The sequence below is a fragment of the Phoenix dactylifera genome, chromosome 17, assembly GCF_009389715.1.
Source record: "Phoenix dactylifera cultivar Barhee BC4 chromosome 17, palm_55x_up_171113_PBpolish2nd_filt_p, whole genome shotgun sequence".
In the NCBI taxonomy this organism is placed as follows: domain Eukaryota; kingdom Viridiplantae; phylum Streptophyta; class Magnoliopsida; order Arecales; family Arecaceae; genus Phoenix; species Phoenix dactylifera.
Window position 1 is genome coordinate 4629055 of NC_052408.1, and position 19908 is coordinate 4648962.

Here is a 19908-nt window from a genome sequence, read left to right on the forward strand (position 1 = left end):
TAGAAGCCTCCAAATCATATAATTTTTGGTAAGTAAATAATCTAGAGTTAGCAGATTATATTCAATAGCTCGGATCATCGAAGTGGAATCTTCATTATCCAATATAGATTTGATCGGATTTAAGTGGAGATCTACTGTAGCTAAGTCTAGCTCTTCTAATTTATATATTGTCGAGAATCCTGTAAACTATTCGTTTGTTTGTTTACATTTTTTTCTCAAAAGAATTAAAGATGCATTTTATTAGTTTTCATTTATTTTAAAAAATATAGAAATTAAAAAAGTTGATAATCTAATTTTTATTTTTAATAGAGATCCCATACCAATGATCCAAGCTATTAGCTATAATCTACTATATCTAAACTACTTACATCGCAAAAGTCGTGTAATTTGGAGACTTCTAATCTATACATCAAGTAGTCAAAAAAAATAGATAGTTTATATAAAGTTAAACTTTATATATATATATATATATATATATATATATATATATCACTTAATGCATAGACTAGGAGTTTCCAAATCATATAAGTTTTTGTGTATAAGTAGTTAAAGGTGTAAATTACATCCAATGGCTCGGATCATTGATGTGGGATCTTCATTATCCAATGTAGACTTGATCGGATTTGAATAGAGATTCACTCAATTGTAGCTAAGTCTATCTCTTCTAACTCATATATGATAGAAGATCCTACAAACAGTTCATTTATTCGTTTAAATTTTTTTTTCTCAGAGAAATTATAAGTACACTTCTATTAGTTTTAGTTTTTTACAAAATATAGAAATCAAAAAAATAGTTGATATGATCCAAGCCATTGGATATGATCTTCTATCTCTAAACTACTTACACAGCAAAAATCACATAATTTGGAAACTTTTCACCTATGCATAATCAACAAAATGGATAGTCTAAATAAAATTAAATTATATATATATATATATTATATTATCACTTAATGCATTGGCTAGGAGCCTAGGAGTCTCTAGAGCATATGATTTTTTGTAAGTAATTAAAGGTAGTAGCTTACATCCAACAGCTTAAATCATTGATGTGGTATTCTCATTATCTAATGTAGTTTGATCGGATCCGAGTAGAGATCCACTCAATTGTAACTAAATTTAGCTCTTCTAATTTACAAAAAAAATTTCTCAATAAAATTACAAGTACACTTCCACTAGTTTTCAATTTTTTAAAAAAATATAGAAATCATAAAAAGTTGATAATCTAATTTTTATTTTTAATAGGGATCCCATACGATGATCTGAGCTATTGAATATGATCTACTATTTTTGAGCTACTTATATAGCAGGAATCATAAAATTTGGAGCGTCTAACCTATATATCAAGTAGTCAAAAAATTGGATAGTCCAAATAAAATTAAATTATAATTATTTTTTATCACTTTATATATAGGTTAGAAGTTTTTAAATTATATGATTTTTTGTGTGTAAGTAGCTTAGAGCTAGTAGATTCCGTCCAACAGCTAACATTGTCGATATGGAATCATCATTGTCCAATGTAGATTTGATCGTATGTAAGTAGAGATCTACTCAATTGCAGTTAAGTCTAGCTCTTCTAACTTATGTATTGTCAAGGATCCCACAAACAGTTCATTTATTTGTTTATAATTTTTTTCTCAAAGATATTATAGGTATTATAGGTACACTTCTATTAATTTTCAATGTTTAGTTTCTACTTAAAAAATAGAAAAAATAAAAAAAAATTTGATAATCTAATTTTTATTTTTAAATTTCTAAAGATTGTTTTCAACTTACAAAAATTGTAAAAAAAAAATTAAAAAAAATCAAAACTTATCATTGCCATAACTCGCTATCTACTCCCACTACTCCGTCATCCATTTGCCACAGCAGCCGCTTGTCACCAGCACCACAGCTATCACCAACACCAAATATAATAGGACTATCAAACAAGTTCTCAAGTTTAATTTTAGAAAAAATAGAAATTGATTCTGATTTTTGTAAAATTAAAAATTGAAAACTAATAATGATATCCAAGGAAGTTTAGTTTTATGATAGCAAAATCGTACTATAATTCCATACTAGATCCATTATACAAAATAAATAAATAAATACATAGAATGTAAACAAAAATGGCTTGAATTTGAATAAATAAAAAAATATGACTGTTTCTACAAATTTCTTTGGAGTGGTTTCACTTTAATTTGAGCGGAAAATGGGCTCGAGCCGGCCCGAAGCCCATCGAGTCGGGCTGACCTCGGACTGGGCTACGAGCTAGGCCCGACCAATTTCAGGTCGGGTTTGGGTTAAAATATAGAACTCGTTTTTCTTTCGAGCCGAGCTTGGGCATATCATTGGCCCAGCTTGAGCTTGGCCCGAATCCGAGCCTAAATGAGGCTCGAACCCTGCCTGGTTTGGACATTTAGCTCATTTCAAAATAGGCTTGATCGAGCGACGGGTGGGTTCGCTACTTCACTAATTATGAGGCTTCCTCTGTCATTCAGTTATTCCCCCGAACTCCCGAATCCAACTTCCCAATCGATCTACGAAATCCAATCTGGAGCCTAGAGTTCTCCTCCGTCACCTTTCTCTACTCCTCGTCCTTGATTCCTCTTCTCTCCACCGCCACCAAAATCCAATCCAGCAGTCCCTCATCGCCATTCGCCTATCGGTCTTCTCTGAAGTTTGTCCATTATTCTATTCGTAGGTCACTAGTGGTAGTCATCGGTCGTCCAAGCAAAGAGAAGTCGCAAAGGGAAGCCGCCGACCCTCCTATCGTCCGCTGACTGTAGTTCCATTTGACCATTGAAAAGGTATGATAATCTCTCTTTCGATCTCCCCACTCTCTTTCAGCTCCATTTGGGATACTGCTGAGTCCCATCAGGTCGGGCCGAGCTGGGCCTGGTTTTTTCTTAAAAAAATTTGGGCCTAAGCCCATAAAAAATTTCAGGCCGGGCTTGGGTAGAGGTTTGGCCCGGCCCGGCCCATTTTCAGCTCATGGATCAGGTGCTTCCTCATCTTGTGACTTCTATCAAAATGATCATGACCCCCCCTTGCTCCATCAGTTAATTCTAGCTGATTGTATTGGTCATAACTTCCTGAGATTGCGGGTTTCTTTTCTTGTGGCTTGCCTCCCTCTTATATGAAAAAAAATCTTACCCTAGCTTTGAGCTTTTCAGGGCACAACAGAGCAGTGGCACCGGCGAACATTCAGTGGATGAAAAAGTTCAGGAATGCCGGCATATGAGCTTGGGTTGAGCAAATAAGCATCTAAAGAGACCTCACTAAAGAAGCCTTCACCATCACATTGGAAAATAATTAACTACTCTAATAATGGAACAGTATCTAAGAACTGATTGGTGCCCAACTTCAATTCCTTTCAGAATAACTGAAGACCTAACAATGATGAATCAGCCACACAACCTGCTCTGGGTGAGCATAACTAGATGAATTTTGAACTTTATCAACTAGAATAGCAGCTGAATAGATCTAGAAGCTGTGTAACTCTATACATAATGTTGAAGATGGGCAAATCTCAATATCTAGAGTGTTATAAGCATGACAGATACATAAAAGTTGCCTTCAATGATCCGCTAACCAAAATCACAACCAGCACAATAATCATCAAGAATAACCTTCCATGTCAGATTTCCAGGAAATAAAAGCTACTTAATGGTAATGTCAAGTGGTAGTCTTCCACGCAACAAATTCAAAAATTAAATCCAACATCTATTATAGAGATTTAAGACATCATTTCAGGTAAATCAAACCAAGAAAATTATGGATGAACATATACAACTCCAAGCTTCTGACAGGAGTTTAGTGATGAATTATGCCGGTTTCTCATAAGTGTTTTGGTCCCGGAACTCCGCAATCTTGCTCCGAATCATCTCCGCCACATGAGGTTGCACAAACATGTGTGTACTGTCAAGCATGTGCACAATGAACCTCTGTGAAGCAGGCAAAGAAGCATTCAAATTGACAATGAACTGCGCCATCGGCACATCACTGGAAAGCACATAGAATCATGAGTATATACAAATGGACAATTAAATTAAAGCACCAATGAAACAGCATAAGAACATGAAGGGGCAACCAACTTCATCAGATTTGGCACTTACCAGGATATTAAAAGACCTTTAATTGCGTTAACCATTGTATCTAACCAGGCAAATGCTGTGGCCTACAGAAGTGAAGGAAACAAATAGCTCATGAGATCACACTTTTACAGACAGGATAATGTTGTCGACATCCAAAGTGCTTACATGTGGAATACCAGATAAGATAGAACAAGATCAGAATTTTTTGTCACAAAAAAAAAAAGAATCCAAGAAAAGCAGCTCAATGCTTCTGTTACAATTACGAAAATCCTATACAACATATGCCAAACATCAATTTACATAATTTCTAAATTTTTTTGTTTAAATATGTATCATATCTTATCTTGGACTGAAAAAGATTTCCTCCAATGAAACAAGGAAGAAATAGAAAAGTACAGTCTGAAAGATTACACACTCTTATTAATGCCGGAGTTCCAACGAAACATGTTGTACAAAGAAATATGATAGGCTCCATTTGAAAACTTGGAATTGAGGAGAAAGAAATGGAATGGAAGAAAAAGTTAAAAATTTTGATGTTTGAGAGTTTTTTAGTGGAGGGAAAGGAAAAGAAAAGAAGGGAATAGGAGGAAAAATTTTGGGCTTCAATTCTCTCCTTTCTTTCCTTCCATAAGTGGAAGGATTTGGAAAGAAAAAAAATTAGAAATTAATAATTTTTTTATAATACCTATTTTACCCTTAAATTAAAGAAGTATCAAATTAAAAGGACAAATATATCCTAAGGCATCTTTTGTTTTAACCTGATTTTCTAGTAGGTTAGATCTGGGTCTAAAATTAGGACCCAAATAAAGATTCAGGTTGGGTCGGGGTCACTCATAACCCGATCCGACCCGATCCATTTGCACCTCTGCTCAAAAGCATACCGGTATTTTAGTAAAAATGTTAAAAATGTATGTTTTCTTTTTTTTCTCGCTAAACTTCTAAAAAGTACTTTCTCTTTCCTCCTAAAACTCCCAAACAAAAGAAGAGGAAAGTCTATTCTATTCCTTTTCTTTTTTTTTTCTTGCCCATTCGCGGGACTTGAGTTCCTCAACAATGAAAGAGGACCAGAAATGGCTACGCATTGTAGCAAACACATAATGGACGAAAGCTAAAGACCAAATATATCGAAGCAACGTAACGATGCTATCTCACAACAAGACATGGGAAATAGACATATTATAGAAGAAAAGGAAAAGGGAAAAAATTTCTCATCGATCTTGCAATCGAACCGAACAAAGATCAATTTTTTTATGGTATGGGCTCGACTCTACGCGAAAATCCAAATCGTATACGATCTCCTCTCAACGAAATCAGGAGAAAAAAAATCGACAAACACTACCCAGAACTGTGAGAGGGGGAGAGATGAGGTGGACGAGGAGCCGGTTGCGGTGGAAGAGGTGGAAGACGGGGACTAAGTGGTGGTGGTCAGACGGCGCCCATGGCACAGAGTGAGAGAGAGACTTACTGCGGCACGCTAGTGGCGGAGAAGGGAGCTGGCGGCGGGAGGAGGGCGGCGGGAGGAGGGCGGCGGGCGGTGGCGAGCTGGGGGTTGTGAGGGATGGAGGAACGAGAAAGCCGAGGGATGAGGGGAAGAAAGAAAAAAAAAAAAAGGCGAGCCTAGAGCCTAGAGGGCCATTTGGTATTTTAGCCCTTTGCACTGTTGATATTTTATATTTAGGTCCTCAACTTCATCAGACACAATGCCGCTCAGCCATCTCTAGCTGTAGAGTTCGGGTTGCGCCCAAGTAGGGTGAAGATGAATTAGATAATATTTATTTGAATCTAATTTTATATTCTAATTTATTCGGATATAGATAAAAATTTGAATATCTCACTAACATCCATATCCGTATCAATATCTGTCAAAAAAAAAAAAATATGAATATGGACAGACAAATATCTAATCCGTATATTTCATTCAATTTATAATTCTATTTAATTTTATATAGCACTCATGAATATTTTTAAAAAATAAATAACTTTATTAATATGCTATTAATTTGATTTATCATCCACTTAGTAACATCTTTGATTATATGGCTATAAAATTTAATTATCCGATTTATATCTGTATTGATATCGATACTTTCAGTATTCGATTTGTACCGGTATCCGTTTAAAACAAATATAGATATAAATTTTTGTATCCGACTAATATTCGTATCTGTATTCGTCAAAAAATATAAATATAGATATGAGTATATTAGTATTTGATCAGTATTTAATCCGAATGCAAAATCTATACAGGTGGATGGAAGGAAGAGTTTGGCAAAATCTGTATGGACGGATGATTCTGAACAAAATTTATCCAAGGAAGACCCTCTGATGCAATACTGCTGGACAAAATTTTGGAACAAAATTAAAAGTATGAACAGTGGAGACACTTTTGCAATAAAAAGACCACGGAGGCAGATAAAGTTAAGCACCCAAACTACAATTAAAAGTTAATTTTGCCAAATACATCGTCAACAGGCTCCAGCCCAACGAGTGTTTGAGGCAATAGAAATTACAAGTTGTTGAGCATTCGACTGTCCGTTCCTTCCACACCACAAGTCCAGAAAGTTGACCAGCAAAAATAACAATACATAAGGCATGCACGTAGTGATTTCTATTGCATCAAGCTGAAGACTGCACAGCAACTGTTAAAGTTTAATATGATGCATCCCTGCAAATATAAAGTGTTTTTAAAACTATCCTAAGTAATCCCACCAGAGATTAGACAAGCCTCATCAATTAAAACACTATCATGCAAAAGGCCACCTGATAAAGCCTTACAAATGGACAATGAGCAGCAAGAACAGAGGAATAGACAAGGTGCACTACAAAGCCTCAAAACTAAGCCAAGCTCTGCTCCACCACTTTGGGAGAGTTTTGAATGTTCTTTGCAGACTCTGGAACATACTTCCATCCGCGCTTGTTTATGCCACTCATTTTCACAGGAGCATCTGCTGCTGGAAAACCTGCAGGATACACTTCTCTGTAAAGATACCTAAACTACATGACTACAAAAATTGAAGTATATGATGACTTACAAAACAGGTGCATAAAAGAATAATCTAGATTCATGAACACATGGCTAGGAACAACAGGAACCGGTGCAGCCAATGGAAAACCAGGCTGAGCACCTGAAAGCCTAAGACTGGTGCTTGAACTTTGCAACTATCTGAAAGAGTTACTTTCAGCACCATGGAACAGTATCAGAAAGCAAGGTTTGTTGTTAGTTGAGTTTTGCATAAAGCTCGTGTGCATATAGACAATAATCTTCATGTGAGCACCCTGAAAAAACAGTCTAGTTCAGTAAAACAATTATGAAGTACACTCGAACTCGATGCTAAAGATTATGCTCATCTCTCATGCATGGAAATGGTTTTAACTGGTCCCGGAAACTTTTGGTTTCTACTATATCTTGTTCTCCTCAATAGAAAGCATAGAAATGGTACTGAACAACATCTTAAATAATGCCTATTCATTAATAAAATTAGCATCATCATCTATGAGCTTACTTTGAATCTTGCACTATTAGAACATTTACTAATCAGGAATCATGAAGAAATATCCAGAAGAAGATCCATGTTATATACACATACACATTCGTATACATATACATATGCATATACATAAGTCAGTTCATGATGGATTGACTTGCTCCATCACAACTGTTTCCGTTGTGACAGGGAGAGCTCCAGTGGGAATTTGCTTTTATCTGTTTCCACAATGAAGGGTTCTAGCATGCTATAATGGGCAGCGGAAGCTAGGAATTTTAAAAATTTCTTGATAAAGTACCTTAACATAAAACCCTTATAAGCCAAGATCACCTTAATGGAAGCAATCAAATAATATAATATAAATGCAGCAATAGAAGAATACCTCTAACGCTAATCCAATATGCAGAATTTCCACTAGGTGCCCAAGTGTTCACCCTCCAACGTTGATCCATACGAAAACTTGATTTAAGTCTTAAGCTCCAAAGACTTTGATCCTTAATGCAGAATTCTTCTAAAGAACTCTAATGGCTTGCTTTCCTTTCTTTCTATTTTTCTTTAACCTTCTAAAATCACTTCTAATCCTTTTGTCCTAAAGAAGACCACCTTGTCTTGGCTTAGGACACACTAGAAGCAATGCTAGAAAGAAAGAAACTAATGTAAGAAAGAAAGAAGAGAGGAGTGGGGTGGAGTTGGAATGATGACCTATGGAGTGCTAGCCTATTTATAATAGGTATAGGGATGCATCTCCAAGGGATGCATCCCATCCACACATCCTCCCATGAAAGGGCATCATCTAAAGGGCCATATCAAATAAGAGGAGGTGCAAATCAAGTGAGGAGGTGTATCAAATGATATGTCCTTTCATGTGGTGCTATATTTTGACCAAGTCAACATCACATGCTAATCACATGTCCATCACGCCTCACCTCTTGATCTTTCATGATGATGATCCAAGGGCTCCAATGCAAGGCGCCATTCACTTGACCCATTATGTCTTCATCCAATGGTGGGATTAAAATCCAATGGTCAATTATGATAGCCATCCTCTAACCCAATCCAATTGAGTTAAACCAACTCTCCATTATGTCTTCATCCAACGGTAGATCAAGATCTAACGGTCTAGATTGAATGATTTATTAAATCTAATCCAATTAGACTCAAACCAAGCCAATTAGGTGCCAACTCTTGGCTAACCCATATTAGAACATGATCTAATCAAATTAGATTAATTAAGAATCGGATTCGAATCCAATTCGAATCAAGAGCTAAGGGTTTGCAACACCTGCTAAGATGTCTATCTTGCAAACATGATCTAATCCAATTAGATCCTTAATAAGTTTTCTTGTGTGTGACCCATTGGGTTCCATACTTAGCCAGCAATAGGTGTGAGTGCGAGTTGACCCAACTTGATTAGAACTCTTCTAATCGATTTAAGTCCAAACTGCGCGAACCCGAACTTAACAATTAGAATCCTTTCTAATTGGTGATCGAATTAAACTCTTTAATTCGATCAAACCTATAAGACAAGATTGACGTCTAGCAACGTGTCATGTCTACCCGGAAAATATGGAATTTGGTGGAAATACCAAAAATACCCTTCAATGGCAAGTTACCGTGCAATTCAATCCTTTAAACAAACTGCATCCCGAATATGTATATGAGTATGAATATATGTTAAACTCAATTTCATATTCATATATTTCTCTATCTTCTAATGATAATTCGAATAATGAAATATTAGAAACTCTTTCTAATTTTCATTGTGCTTTGATCAAAGGCTTCCTGAATTATCATATGATTAGAATAAATAGGATGCGATCTTCTCTTACTAGAAGTGATTAATTCCTTGTTGACCTACTCATAACCTTCGTACACATTCCACCATATCCAGAAGACCTCGTACATAACTTATTGTCATGAATGAGTGGAAACCAAAATATGGATTTATGTGCACAAGATACTATGGTGATCTCAGGTCAAAGGATCAGTTGCACAACTCCCACTAAGAGAATCATCTTTTGACATGTAAGTAAAACTTCATAAGATTTCTCTTTGTAGGTCAATTCAGTGAACTCATTTCTCTAATGAGCACCCACATCTTTGTATTAGTGTCTCCACACAAGTGATTGTGAGATCAATCACCCTCTGCATCGAGCATACATAAGATGTGCCAGTCTTTCCGGTAAACATTAATCCCCGACTCAATGTACCAATGACTGGGAATATTTAAGATTAGGATTTTAGGATTTTAGGTCTCACTAGTATGATCTCATCATAGCCTCAAAATCATTGCCTTAATCTAAGGAGTTCATCACAAATATAATCAACAGCATATGATGAAACACAATGCCTTTATTTATATTGAATGTCATGTACATGATTTGGAAAATCAAAAGAAAATCCTTCACAATACATATTGCGATTGGCTTGTAGGGCATCTACTCTTTCACGCAAGCCATTGGCTGCTTTAAATTGTCACTTTTAAAGGTTTGTATGTCGAGATTCTGAGTTACTATATAATGCTAGATCTAATTTAGTTGTCGCAATACTTGCTTCTACTGTCGATCTCACTTGTGATTTTCTTTATCATTGCTCTGCAAACACCATTCTGCAGCCTCAGAATGGTCTCATCATGTTCTTTTTCTCACAAATTTCCTTTTCCTTACTCATCATAGGTCACTATTTATAGCATGCTTGGTAAAATGAAGTATATTAATTTAGGATGACCAATGACAAAACATAAGTTTTAGACATAAACGAAAAACATTTACATACAACAGTCAAATTACCTGACCATCACAAAACATACCTTTCAAATTGAAAGTGCAACAACTCCAACAAACTTATGAACTTCAGTATTTATCTTGATATATGGGAGCGTATTTGTATTACCCTTTAATTTTTCAGTTATAATGAAATGAACTTTGGGCTTTCCCTCACTTTCTCCTTTTTCTTAAAAAAGTTCTAAGTGATGTATAATAGTCTAACTAAGATATAGATAAGAAGTAAATGATTTATTAAATTTTCCGACTTCCATGGCATACACATAACAAAATAATGTCTGCCCAAGCACTAACAAATCAATAAGCACTGAAATGGCTGACTATTAACCAGCCTTGGCACCCAGGTGGTCTCCCCTGCCCAACAGGAGCCCAAGTCTACAAGTAGTGCAAGTAACAAGGCAGACGGCATCCACCCAAGAAAATCTTTGAAGTCAGGCACAAATTTAAAACAACTGAGACAATAAGTCATTTGCCAACTTCCTTGGTAGATGCCTATACTGAAATGATAGTTCATGGGATAATTTCCTCTAGCATACGAAAGAATGACTCATGGCATTCTATGCCACAAGTAAATTTATAAGCTGGATCAAATGTGCACTCTCTCATTCATGTGATCAAGAAATTCGCAAAACATTAGGCAACGCAATCTTGATATAATTTGGTAGCAACCAAAAATTCCTAACTGCTGGTATGTTGGAAATGTCAAAAAGTCCCAATCTGGGACTTCGATGGGAATCGCTCTTACAAAATTGTTTTTGTTAACATACAGTAAGCAGATCAATTGGTAAGACTTCTTTGCAAAAATTCTCCTTTTGTGTAGCAAAATGGCAAGGACAAGGGGACAAAAAAGATTTTTTTTTGACTCACCAGCCTTGTATCTAATCCCCCACGCCTTGCCGTGTCGCCCATCCTGTTATGTAATAACATCAAACAAGACAAAGACAGTGAGAGATTTTAGAAGAAAATGGTGGTGGAAAGGAAGAAGGAGTTGGGGGGTCTGGAAATGACCTTATAGAGATTGATCTTGGAGAGCTCGTAGGAGACATCTCTCCAATGGGTCTTCGCCACCCTGTAGCCGATCCCCCAGTCGGGGAGGAACTGTATCACGTCGAACAGGTTCTTCTTCTTCCTCCGCTTCGGCTTCGACTCGCTAGCGGCTGAAGAACTCGAAGCCGGAGGAGCGACGGAAGTGCTCAGGCTTCTAAGAAGAGCAAAGGGTGGGCGGAAGAAGGCCGGTATGTCCGCCACCGGCCTTTTCATCACCGCCGCCACCGCCATGGCCGTAGAGAGGGAGCAACAGCTCTGCGTCCGCTCCAAGCGCGCAAAGAGGAGTGTTATTGGGTTTGGATGTGAAATTGAGTAATATGCCTATATTTCAACTGCGGCAATACTAACCCATTTAACTTATTTCAATTTATTATAAATTAAACTAAATTATTAATTTAATAAAATAATTAAAATTAAATTTGAAAATTTAATTTATTTAATAAATAAGTTAAATTCGTATTGATAAATTTTATTAGATTTTATTCTATATCCGGCCCTGCTTCACATATACAACATAGATTCTAGCAATATAATGGAATTGGACCCTCATGCCAATCCGAATAAATTAGTCTTTGAACAGGAACGCAAAGAGGAGTATTATTGGATTTGGATGTGAAATTAAGTAATATGCCTATATTTCAACTTGCGGCAATACTAACCCACTTAACTTATTTCAATTTATTATAAATTAAACTAAATTATTAATTTAACAAAATAATTAAAATTTAATTTAAAATTTTAATTTATTTAATAAATAAGTTAAATTTGCATTGACAAATTTTATTAGATTTGATCCTACATCCGACCCTACCTACATCTTGTCCAAGCAATTACCACCCCTACAAGGATCAGATCAGGTACCCAACATCTTATTGGCCTAGGGTTTGGGTAAAAACTTAATAACACTCAAAATCGGAAATCCAATCCACCGTGCATGCATTATTGAGTTAAACGTTTTAACTTGGGTTTAATCTCCAGAAAATTTCAAAAATACAGAAGGATTTTGCAAGAAAATTTTGTTTTCTCTTTTTGAATCTTGCAAGAATCAAACCCTGCGATAGCCCTTGCTATCTTCCTCCCACCCCCTCTATCAGCGAGATCTGGACAGATTTTCCCAAACGAGCTCTAAAGCCTCTCGAACAATACCAAATAATTAGGGTTATCACCTCAAGAAATTTCTCCATATTGATGAACATAGAGCTTCTTGGAAAGACAATGAATGGTGAAGATAACATAAAAGGGATACTTAAACATGTGGCTCGGTGGCACATCGTCTTGCCCCTAAATCAAGAGGATGGACTTCTTGGGTGATTTCTTGCCCAGTATGGTGGTAGCCTACTTGTTTATTCTTTTCTTCATTGCAAAAAACTGAGTGGGCTTAGGCCGTCAATCCCCTAAAGCAAAATGTTCTTGCAGTATGGAAATCTAAATTAGTTGTCTTGAAGATGGTTGCAATAGCTTGATATTCTAAGGACTGTAGTTGCATAAATCTAAATTATTTGATATCTTCCTCTTTTCTTGGCGGAATATTTGTAGTACAATAGAACAATTTCCATGAAAAGCTTCATCAGCTTCTCTCTCGCTCTCTCTCTCTCTCTCTCTCTCTCTCTCTCTCTCTCCCTCCCTCTCCCTACACTTAAATTACATAATATTGTAGATAAACACCCCTCCCTACCAAAAAAAAAAACAAAAAAGAAGGAAAGAAAGAAAGAAAGCATCATATTATGACATGATAGTTCTGGCAACTTTGAGACCGCATTCTATGAGCTCAACTTCCTTTCTGCATCTCCTACGCTTGTCAACAGCCCGCTACATTGAAGGAATGGATGCCGATTAGAATGAACTAATTATGAGTCTAAAGAAAGAGCAAGGTCATTTTAAAACCTTCTGGACTTCAGTTGAAGCAGATGGAGCCTGGCCCCACAGCATCCATGCAACAAGACTACTCCCCCTCCTTTGTTCCGAACTACTGCTATGGTCTTCTGAAGGTGATACTCCCTCAAGATTCTTCTTTGCAGAAGCAAACCAATTCAATTCATCAAATGACTTCTCCTGCCCCATAACCTGCAAGTAATAATAATATTTAAAAATAACATTACAATCATTATATATGTAAATAATTCAATATTATAAATCCACGCCTTCTTGACCAAAATAAATTCCAATAAACTCGAGGCAATTAAGAAGAGGAGATGCTGACAAATTGATGTCTGCACATGGAATGCTTTCGCATGCTTCATCTCCAAAATAATCTTCATACAATATATGGTTTATTTTGCATTATCCATATTTAAATGAGAAAAGAAAAGTTGCATAATGAGGATCCAACTGACAACCGCAATTTAACACCATACCATCAAAACTCAACATCAACTAAGTCAGCTATTTTCTTCTTGAGTGGCCAAGATCCATCATCAAGCCAACATAGAATTATATTTTCGCATTTACATTTTTGAATAAGTTAGCATGATAGAATTTACAAGCAATGTAAAAGATTGTGCATTAATAAAATGGAATGAATTAGAACGAAAGTTCTAAATAACATATCTTCTAAATTAAAGAGATGGAGGTTCTTGAGGAGAATTAAAGTTATGTCAAGTAATGATTATCCAGGGGAGCGCAAGCCTCCCGACCTCATTTTCCTAACCTAGCATCCTCTACCATGCTATCTCTCTATCCCCCACTACAAATATGTTGTTTTACATGAATGGACCATTGTCGAACGAAAAAGTGAGACACAATGAAGATACAGCACTGGAATCATGAAAGTTCTAGCATTGACACTTTGTCCCACCATGGATATCTCTCTCTCCCCCTCGATGCTGACTGCACCCATCTCTCTTGCTCGCCACCTTCACCCTCCTACCCTCTCCTTAGCCTCTTTCTTCTCTCCCCTTCCTCTCCAACTCTACTCCCTACCATCTAATCCCTCTCCTATTTTGATGCCTAGCCTCTTCCCTCTTCCTCTGACTCCGACACCACCAGAGCCCTTGCCGCACCACCTTAAGAACTTTGTTCTCCTAGCTAAACTAAGATTCCACTGCTTATAGCATATCCTTCAATATGGAATACTTAGATCATAGGTAGCGTACACTAGCAATTATATGGAATATTTTATATTAGGTTCCCAAGTCTAGTAAGACTAGAATTAAACTTTGTTTGGTGAAGGAAGTTCTCTTCGAAAAATTTTACTAATATATCAAAAGGCTGCCCCATACAATGTATTAGACGTGTATATAGGACATGACTCCCAAGCCTAATTCATAGGGTGAAAGTGGATCAGATAATATCCAATCAGATCTATTTTCGTATTCAACCCTAAATATGGATAGAAATTTGAGCATATGACTTATATTCATATTCATATATATCCATAAAAAAAAAATGGATATGGATATCGATAGACAACTACCCAATCCGTATCTGAATATCCAATTCTATTTGTAACCCTATTTAATTTTATATAATACTCATGAACTTTTAAGAAAAATATATGACCATATTAACATGCTATTAACTTGATTTACCATCCACTAAGTAATATCTTTGATTCTGTGGCCATAAAATTTAACTATTCGACTTATATCTATGTTTATATACATACTTACAGTATCCAATTTGTATCCATATCTGTTTAAAACAAATACAGATATAAATTTGAGTCTCGATGATGCTCACTGTTTGTTCATTGAACAAGCATCAATACATAAAGCAAAGCATTTATATACATGGCAATTTATACAACATTTGTGTGTGTGGCTCACAGAGATTCAGTAGAATTATGTCTGTGCGCGTGCACAAGCACAACATCCAGTCAATTTGGAGCTCTATTAATGGGTCAAATGGTCACAAAATTGGACAATTTTAATGGTACAAGACAATATTCTGATCTTGTTTACAATCCACAAACATCCAAACCAACTGAATATGGTTTTTTATGAAAAGTCATGATAAATGCTTCACCTTGTAAATTTATATTGAATATGGTTTCTTATGAATGTCTAAGTCATGATAAATGCTTCACCTTTTAAATTTATATTGTCTACAATGAATTTTAGCACACTGAGTATCACCAATCTTATGGCCTTCTAATGCACAACAGTAAATATCCAGAATATTTGATTCTTAGTTTCTAAACATTTTAGATATTGTGAATCATCATATTTAATAACATTATCAGTTCATATGTTCGATCAGCAATTTTGCATAGTTCAATTATGTAAACTATAGTGGTGTAATCATACTTCAAGAAAATTTCTGCCATTTTATTTAATTAATGCGATCATATGTGATAATGAAACCACACACCAAAATACCAACCAGCTGATTATCTAACAAGACATAGTACTGAATTGATGGCCTAGGTAGCACATAAAAAAGAATGTATAAATAAGGCTCCATGGTAGGTAAAGGACCATAACAAACATCCAAATGTGATTGTATGTTATAATGAAACCCCAAATAAACATAACTATTGCCAAAATACCAATTAACTGATTATTTAACAAGACATAGTATTGAACTAATGGCCTAGGCAGCACAAAAAATATTGTATAAACAAGGCTCTATAGCAGGTAAAGGACCATAACAAACATTCAAGTACTCCAGATATGCAACAGCCTCCACCCATCCTTCAAATATGAACTGCAGTACTCCCACAGATACACACTCATGCTTTATAGATAAGAACCATTGGAGACATTAATTATGGCACCTATTTGACTTTTGGTGTCAAAAGACTTGAATGACGATGCTGTCCCAAAAAAAAAGTCTAATAGATTAGGTTCAGACAATGAAGATAATGAACAAACTGCAAATGCCCTTTAAACATAATTTGCTAATTGCATGGGCCAACTCTCTTATTGGGTAATGATCAAATTGGACAAAGATGGCAGATCTCCACATAAACAAACAAGTATATGAAAGCATAAAAACAGAAATGCATACATAAATTGATTTTCACATAAATTATAAACACTGACTACATATAAACATCGTATCAAAAGCCAGTATAAAGGATTAGAAATTAGATGGTAATGTGAACATACCTTGAGAATAAAAGCAACACCCATGATACAACTATCATATAAACAAAACATATTTCCAGATTCATGGTCCCTTCTTAATAGCTTATCCATACAATGAACTTTAGAATCTATCATGTTTGCTATAAGGGATGGAACTACAGCGAAAAAATCTTTTAGATGGTCGTATCTGCTGCATTGAAGTTCCTACACGCACAGAAGTCAAAAGAAATCAGATAGCCTTAATATCAATGATTATGAGTACAAACACATAATTCTTATTTAAAGGTTATAAAGTAATGATAATATGGGGAAAAAAGCTCAAAGATTTAGTTTTATCTAATAATAATTATAAACACATTCAATTCCCAATTTCAAGCATGTTTTAACATTCAAATACATTATCCAGACTACTTGATACCCAATTACGAATTCCCAAGTTCATTGACAATGCTTCTACCAAGATTTCATCTTAAGAATACGAATGATGGGACACTCTATCAAGAATAGATAGGATAAATGGGACTACTTGGTAAGACCAAGTCAGGCCTGATTGAAACAAAGGATTAAACTGAGATATAATTTATTAATAAAACATGTCCATTTTTTATACAGCTATTCCCTATGTTGCATGCACTAGGGTATAAGTGTCCATTTTCTGTACATGTCTAAGTGTAGAATCCTATTAATCTTAGAAAATTTCTGCTCACAGTACCCAAGTTTTGTACCCATCCCCACTGTTACTTCTCAGATGCACATATTTTACAGGCGATCAAAGGGTATGGGTGACATAGGTTGTTTCAAGGAGACGGGGGGAAAATAGTTTCTTTTAAGGGAAAAGATCAAGTCAGGTCTTATCCTCCAAGAACAGCAGCAGCAGCAATAAACCCTGTTGAAAGATTAGGAAACACAGAGAGACAGAGAGAGAGAGAGAGAGAGAGAGAGAGAGAGAGAGAGAGAGAGAGAGAGATGTATAAGGAAAAGTTTGGTTAACAACATGAGGCATTGGGTATAAGGGGGCCACCTGCAAACCACAAGATACTGCTTCGTATTGAACCAAGCTATCCCATATTGCCAGTTTGGTATGATTTGTCATGGCTTACTACCATGGTACCAACCAAAAGGGTTCCGAGCTTTCTTTTGTTCCAATCACTTCAGTGCCTTACTAAGGGTCATAGAGGTCTTTTGTTAGCAGTGGAGAGCTAAGAGGGGAGAATTGATAAGCATTCCATCTTCACAAATCTGATGACTTCTTTGCCAAAAATCAAGATAAGGTGCAATATCTTCTTAATCCATTTTTATTCCTTCTCCAAAAATGAAAAAATGCTAGATTTTTTATTTTAATTTCTAAATATAAATGTTTCCTTTCAAGATTGATAATGCAGAATGCTAGATTTATTTGCTTAAGCATGAATCAGGCACCAAGACTGGTACTTATGGAGAGGAATCAATTCCACTCAAAATCTTTCCTCAAAAACACCATAAATCCAAAAAAAACTCTACAAATTGACGTCATGATCCAGTGCAGTACATGGAGTGTGTGGGAAAATATCATGACTTGTGTGTGGTACAATCAGGAGATTGCTTTCCAAAGTACCAACATCTTGACAACACCCAGAAATAAGCTTGATACCCACTAAGGATGTCTATGAGCCTCTAAGACATTCTATGTGGATTGGGTGATGAATACAAACTCAGTTAGCTGCAATAAGTATGACACCTACATGTGTATCACTAACATCTTATAGAATGTCAATATCATCATAAGACAAAATGTAGTTTATTAAGAACAATGCATGTTATACTGTCAACCGTCTAACTTTCATGATACCAATTGGTTTGACGACCCATGTACTTCTATCATCATGTGTCATTTTTGAGGTGCTAATTCCTAGTTAGGGTGCAGTACCTAATCATATTACTTTAAATGGCACAATGAACATGTCTTCACTTTTTTGTGATGCTTATCTTGCTTTACATTCCCCTTTTTTTCCATGACACGATAGCAACATCCTTAGAAACTTAGGTAGCTTCAAAAACTCATAGTAGCACATCTATGCTTGTCAAAGCATGCTAGTGGAACTGGTGTTGAGTAACCAATTGATCTTAAAAGCTTAAGCAGATAGGCAAAGAGCCAACCAAGGTTCGTCGTACCGACCGTACCGACGTACCGGTGGGGTTTGGTACTGGTACGGTACCAATATCGAACCGAGCCGAACTGGTGCCATACCGAAAGTGCCACAACACGTGGCACTTAGCGCGTGGCTTTAGCCACGCACGCTTTCTCCCATGAAGAACACTCCGTACCGGTGCGAACCGAGCGGTTTCCACTAGTACAGGCCATGAACCGATCGGTTCCGACCCAGAACCGATTTCAATAGCCGTACCGTACAGGTGCTTGTCGGCACCGGTACAGTACGGGCTGAACCGACTGGTACCCACGAAGTCAACAACGTATATCAAGCTTAACACCTCCTCCCCATGTACAGCCTGGACCATGCACATGGAGGGATGACAATGACTAAAATTAGTTAAGACAATAATTAGGATAATTAAATAAATAATTAGCATGAGGGGATTCAAACTCGTGACCTCCAGCAAACTTGAGATTTGATACAATGTTGAGTAATTGATTGATCCTAAAAGAGTAAGTTGATAGGGAAAGGATCAACATTATATATATCAGGTTTAACAGCTGGCACCTTGCCCAATTATGCACTGCCACTACAAGGCACATTGCATGCACATGCTAGTTCTAGGACAGAATGGCACTGACATAAGATACCTTGGCATTTGCTTCACTTCAAACATGACTCTTTGAAAATTTTATTTTTGTTCCCAAAAAAAAACGTAATTTTTTTACTGTTTCATTACAATACCAACTAAAAGATATATCTAAAGGTCCTAAACAATATGAAATATTTACAATCCATTTCTTATTTATCATTAGCAACTGATTTTATTTTCCTTCATTGTTTTAAACTAAATTTTAATTGATACTATTTGCACTTCAAGGTTTAGGGTTCACGGTTCATGATTTAGAGCAAAATCACTAAAACCACTAGAACTGCAAACACAAAACTCATTCTATTTTTCAGAACAGAAACCGAAGCGAGTTTTCAAACCTCGAGCTGAATGATTACGCAGCAACCCTCCAAAGAAAAAAGAACAAAGTATGTAAAGTAAATATATCCAATAATCAAAATGAATATATCTGATGATCAAACCGTATCCACACATGGTTTAAACGGCTCAAACCTTACCTTTAAAAACATGTTTATAAGGAAAGAAAAAGACTCGATTTTAACATTGGATTGGTACTTCTCGATTGCTGTGTCCATAATTTTTCCTGCAGTAACACTTTCTTCAACAAAGCCAAGATTCATGCAACTCTCTGCAAATCTCATATCATATCTAGCTCTACTAATAAACCTGCAGTTCAAAAGTATCAGGTATGAGGGGGGAAATCTAACATCAGTTAACAGTCATTATC

At 36.1% G+C, this 19908-nt stretch overlaps 3 protein-coding genes across 4 annotated transcripts in view; all 3 read right to left on the reverse strand.

Moving 5' to 3' along the window:
- Positions 1–3595: 3595 nt before the first annotated feature.
- LOC103708234 (general transcription and DNA repair factor IIH subunit TFB5) lies at positions 3596–5664 on the reverse strand. Its single transcript, XM_008793058.4, has 3 exons — positions 5542–5664; positions 4098–4159; positions 3596–3984 (listed from the first exon to the last, which is right to left on the reverse strand). Exons 2-3 carry the CDS (start codon positions 4130–4132, stop codon positions 3807–3809), a joined length of 213 nt encoding a protein of 70 aa, XP_008791280.1. The 5' UTR covers positions 4133–4159; positions 5542–5664; the 3' UTR covers positions 3596–3806.
- Positions 5665–6494: 830 nt separating this feature from the next.
- LOC103708235 lies at positions 6495–11699 on the reverse strand. Its single transcript, XM_008793059.3, has 3 exons — positions 11353–11699; positions 11212–11254; positions 6495–7036 (listed from the first exon to the last, which is right to left on the reverse strand). The coding sequence occupies exons 1-3, from the start codon at positions 11620–11622 to the stop codon at positions 6912–6914; spliced, it is 438 nt and encodes a 145-aa protein (XP_008791281.2). The 5' UTR covers positions 11623–11699; the 3' UTR covers positions 6495–6911.
- A 1155-nt stretch (positions 11700–12854) lies between these two features.
- The window catches only part of LOC103708236 (WASH complex subunit 4-like), a 38334-nt gene continuing 31280 nt past the window's right edge, over positions 12855–19908 (reverse strand). For both annotated transcript variants that reach the window (XM_026805069.2, XM_008793061.4), the window contains 4 exons: positions 19679–19847; positions 16440–16622; positions 13276–13455; positions 12855–13200 (listed from right to left, as the gene is read on the reverse strand). In XM_026805069.2, coding sequence (XP_026660870.2) covers positions 13114–13200; positions 13276–13455; positions 16440–16622; positions 19679–19847 — 619 coding nt within the window. In that variant the 3' untranslated portion in view covers positions 12855–13113. The remainder of the gene's footprint in view (positions 13201–13275; positions 13456–16439; positions 16623–19678; positions 19848–19908) is intronic.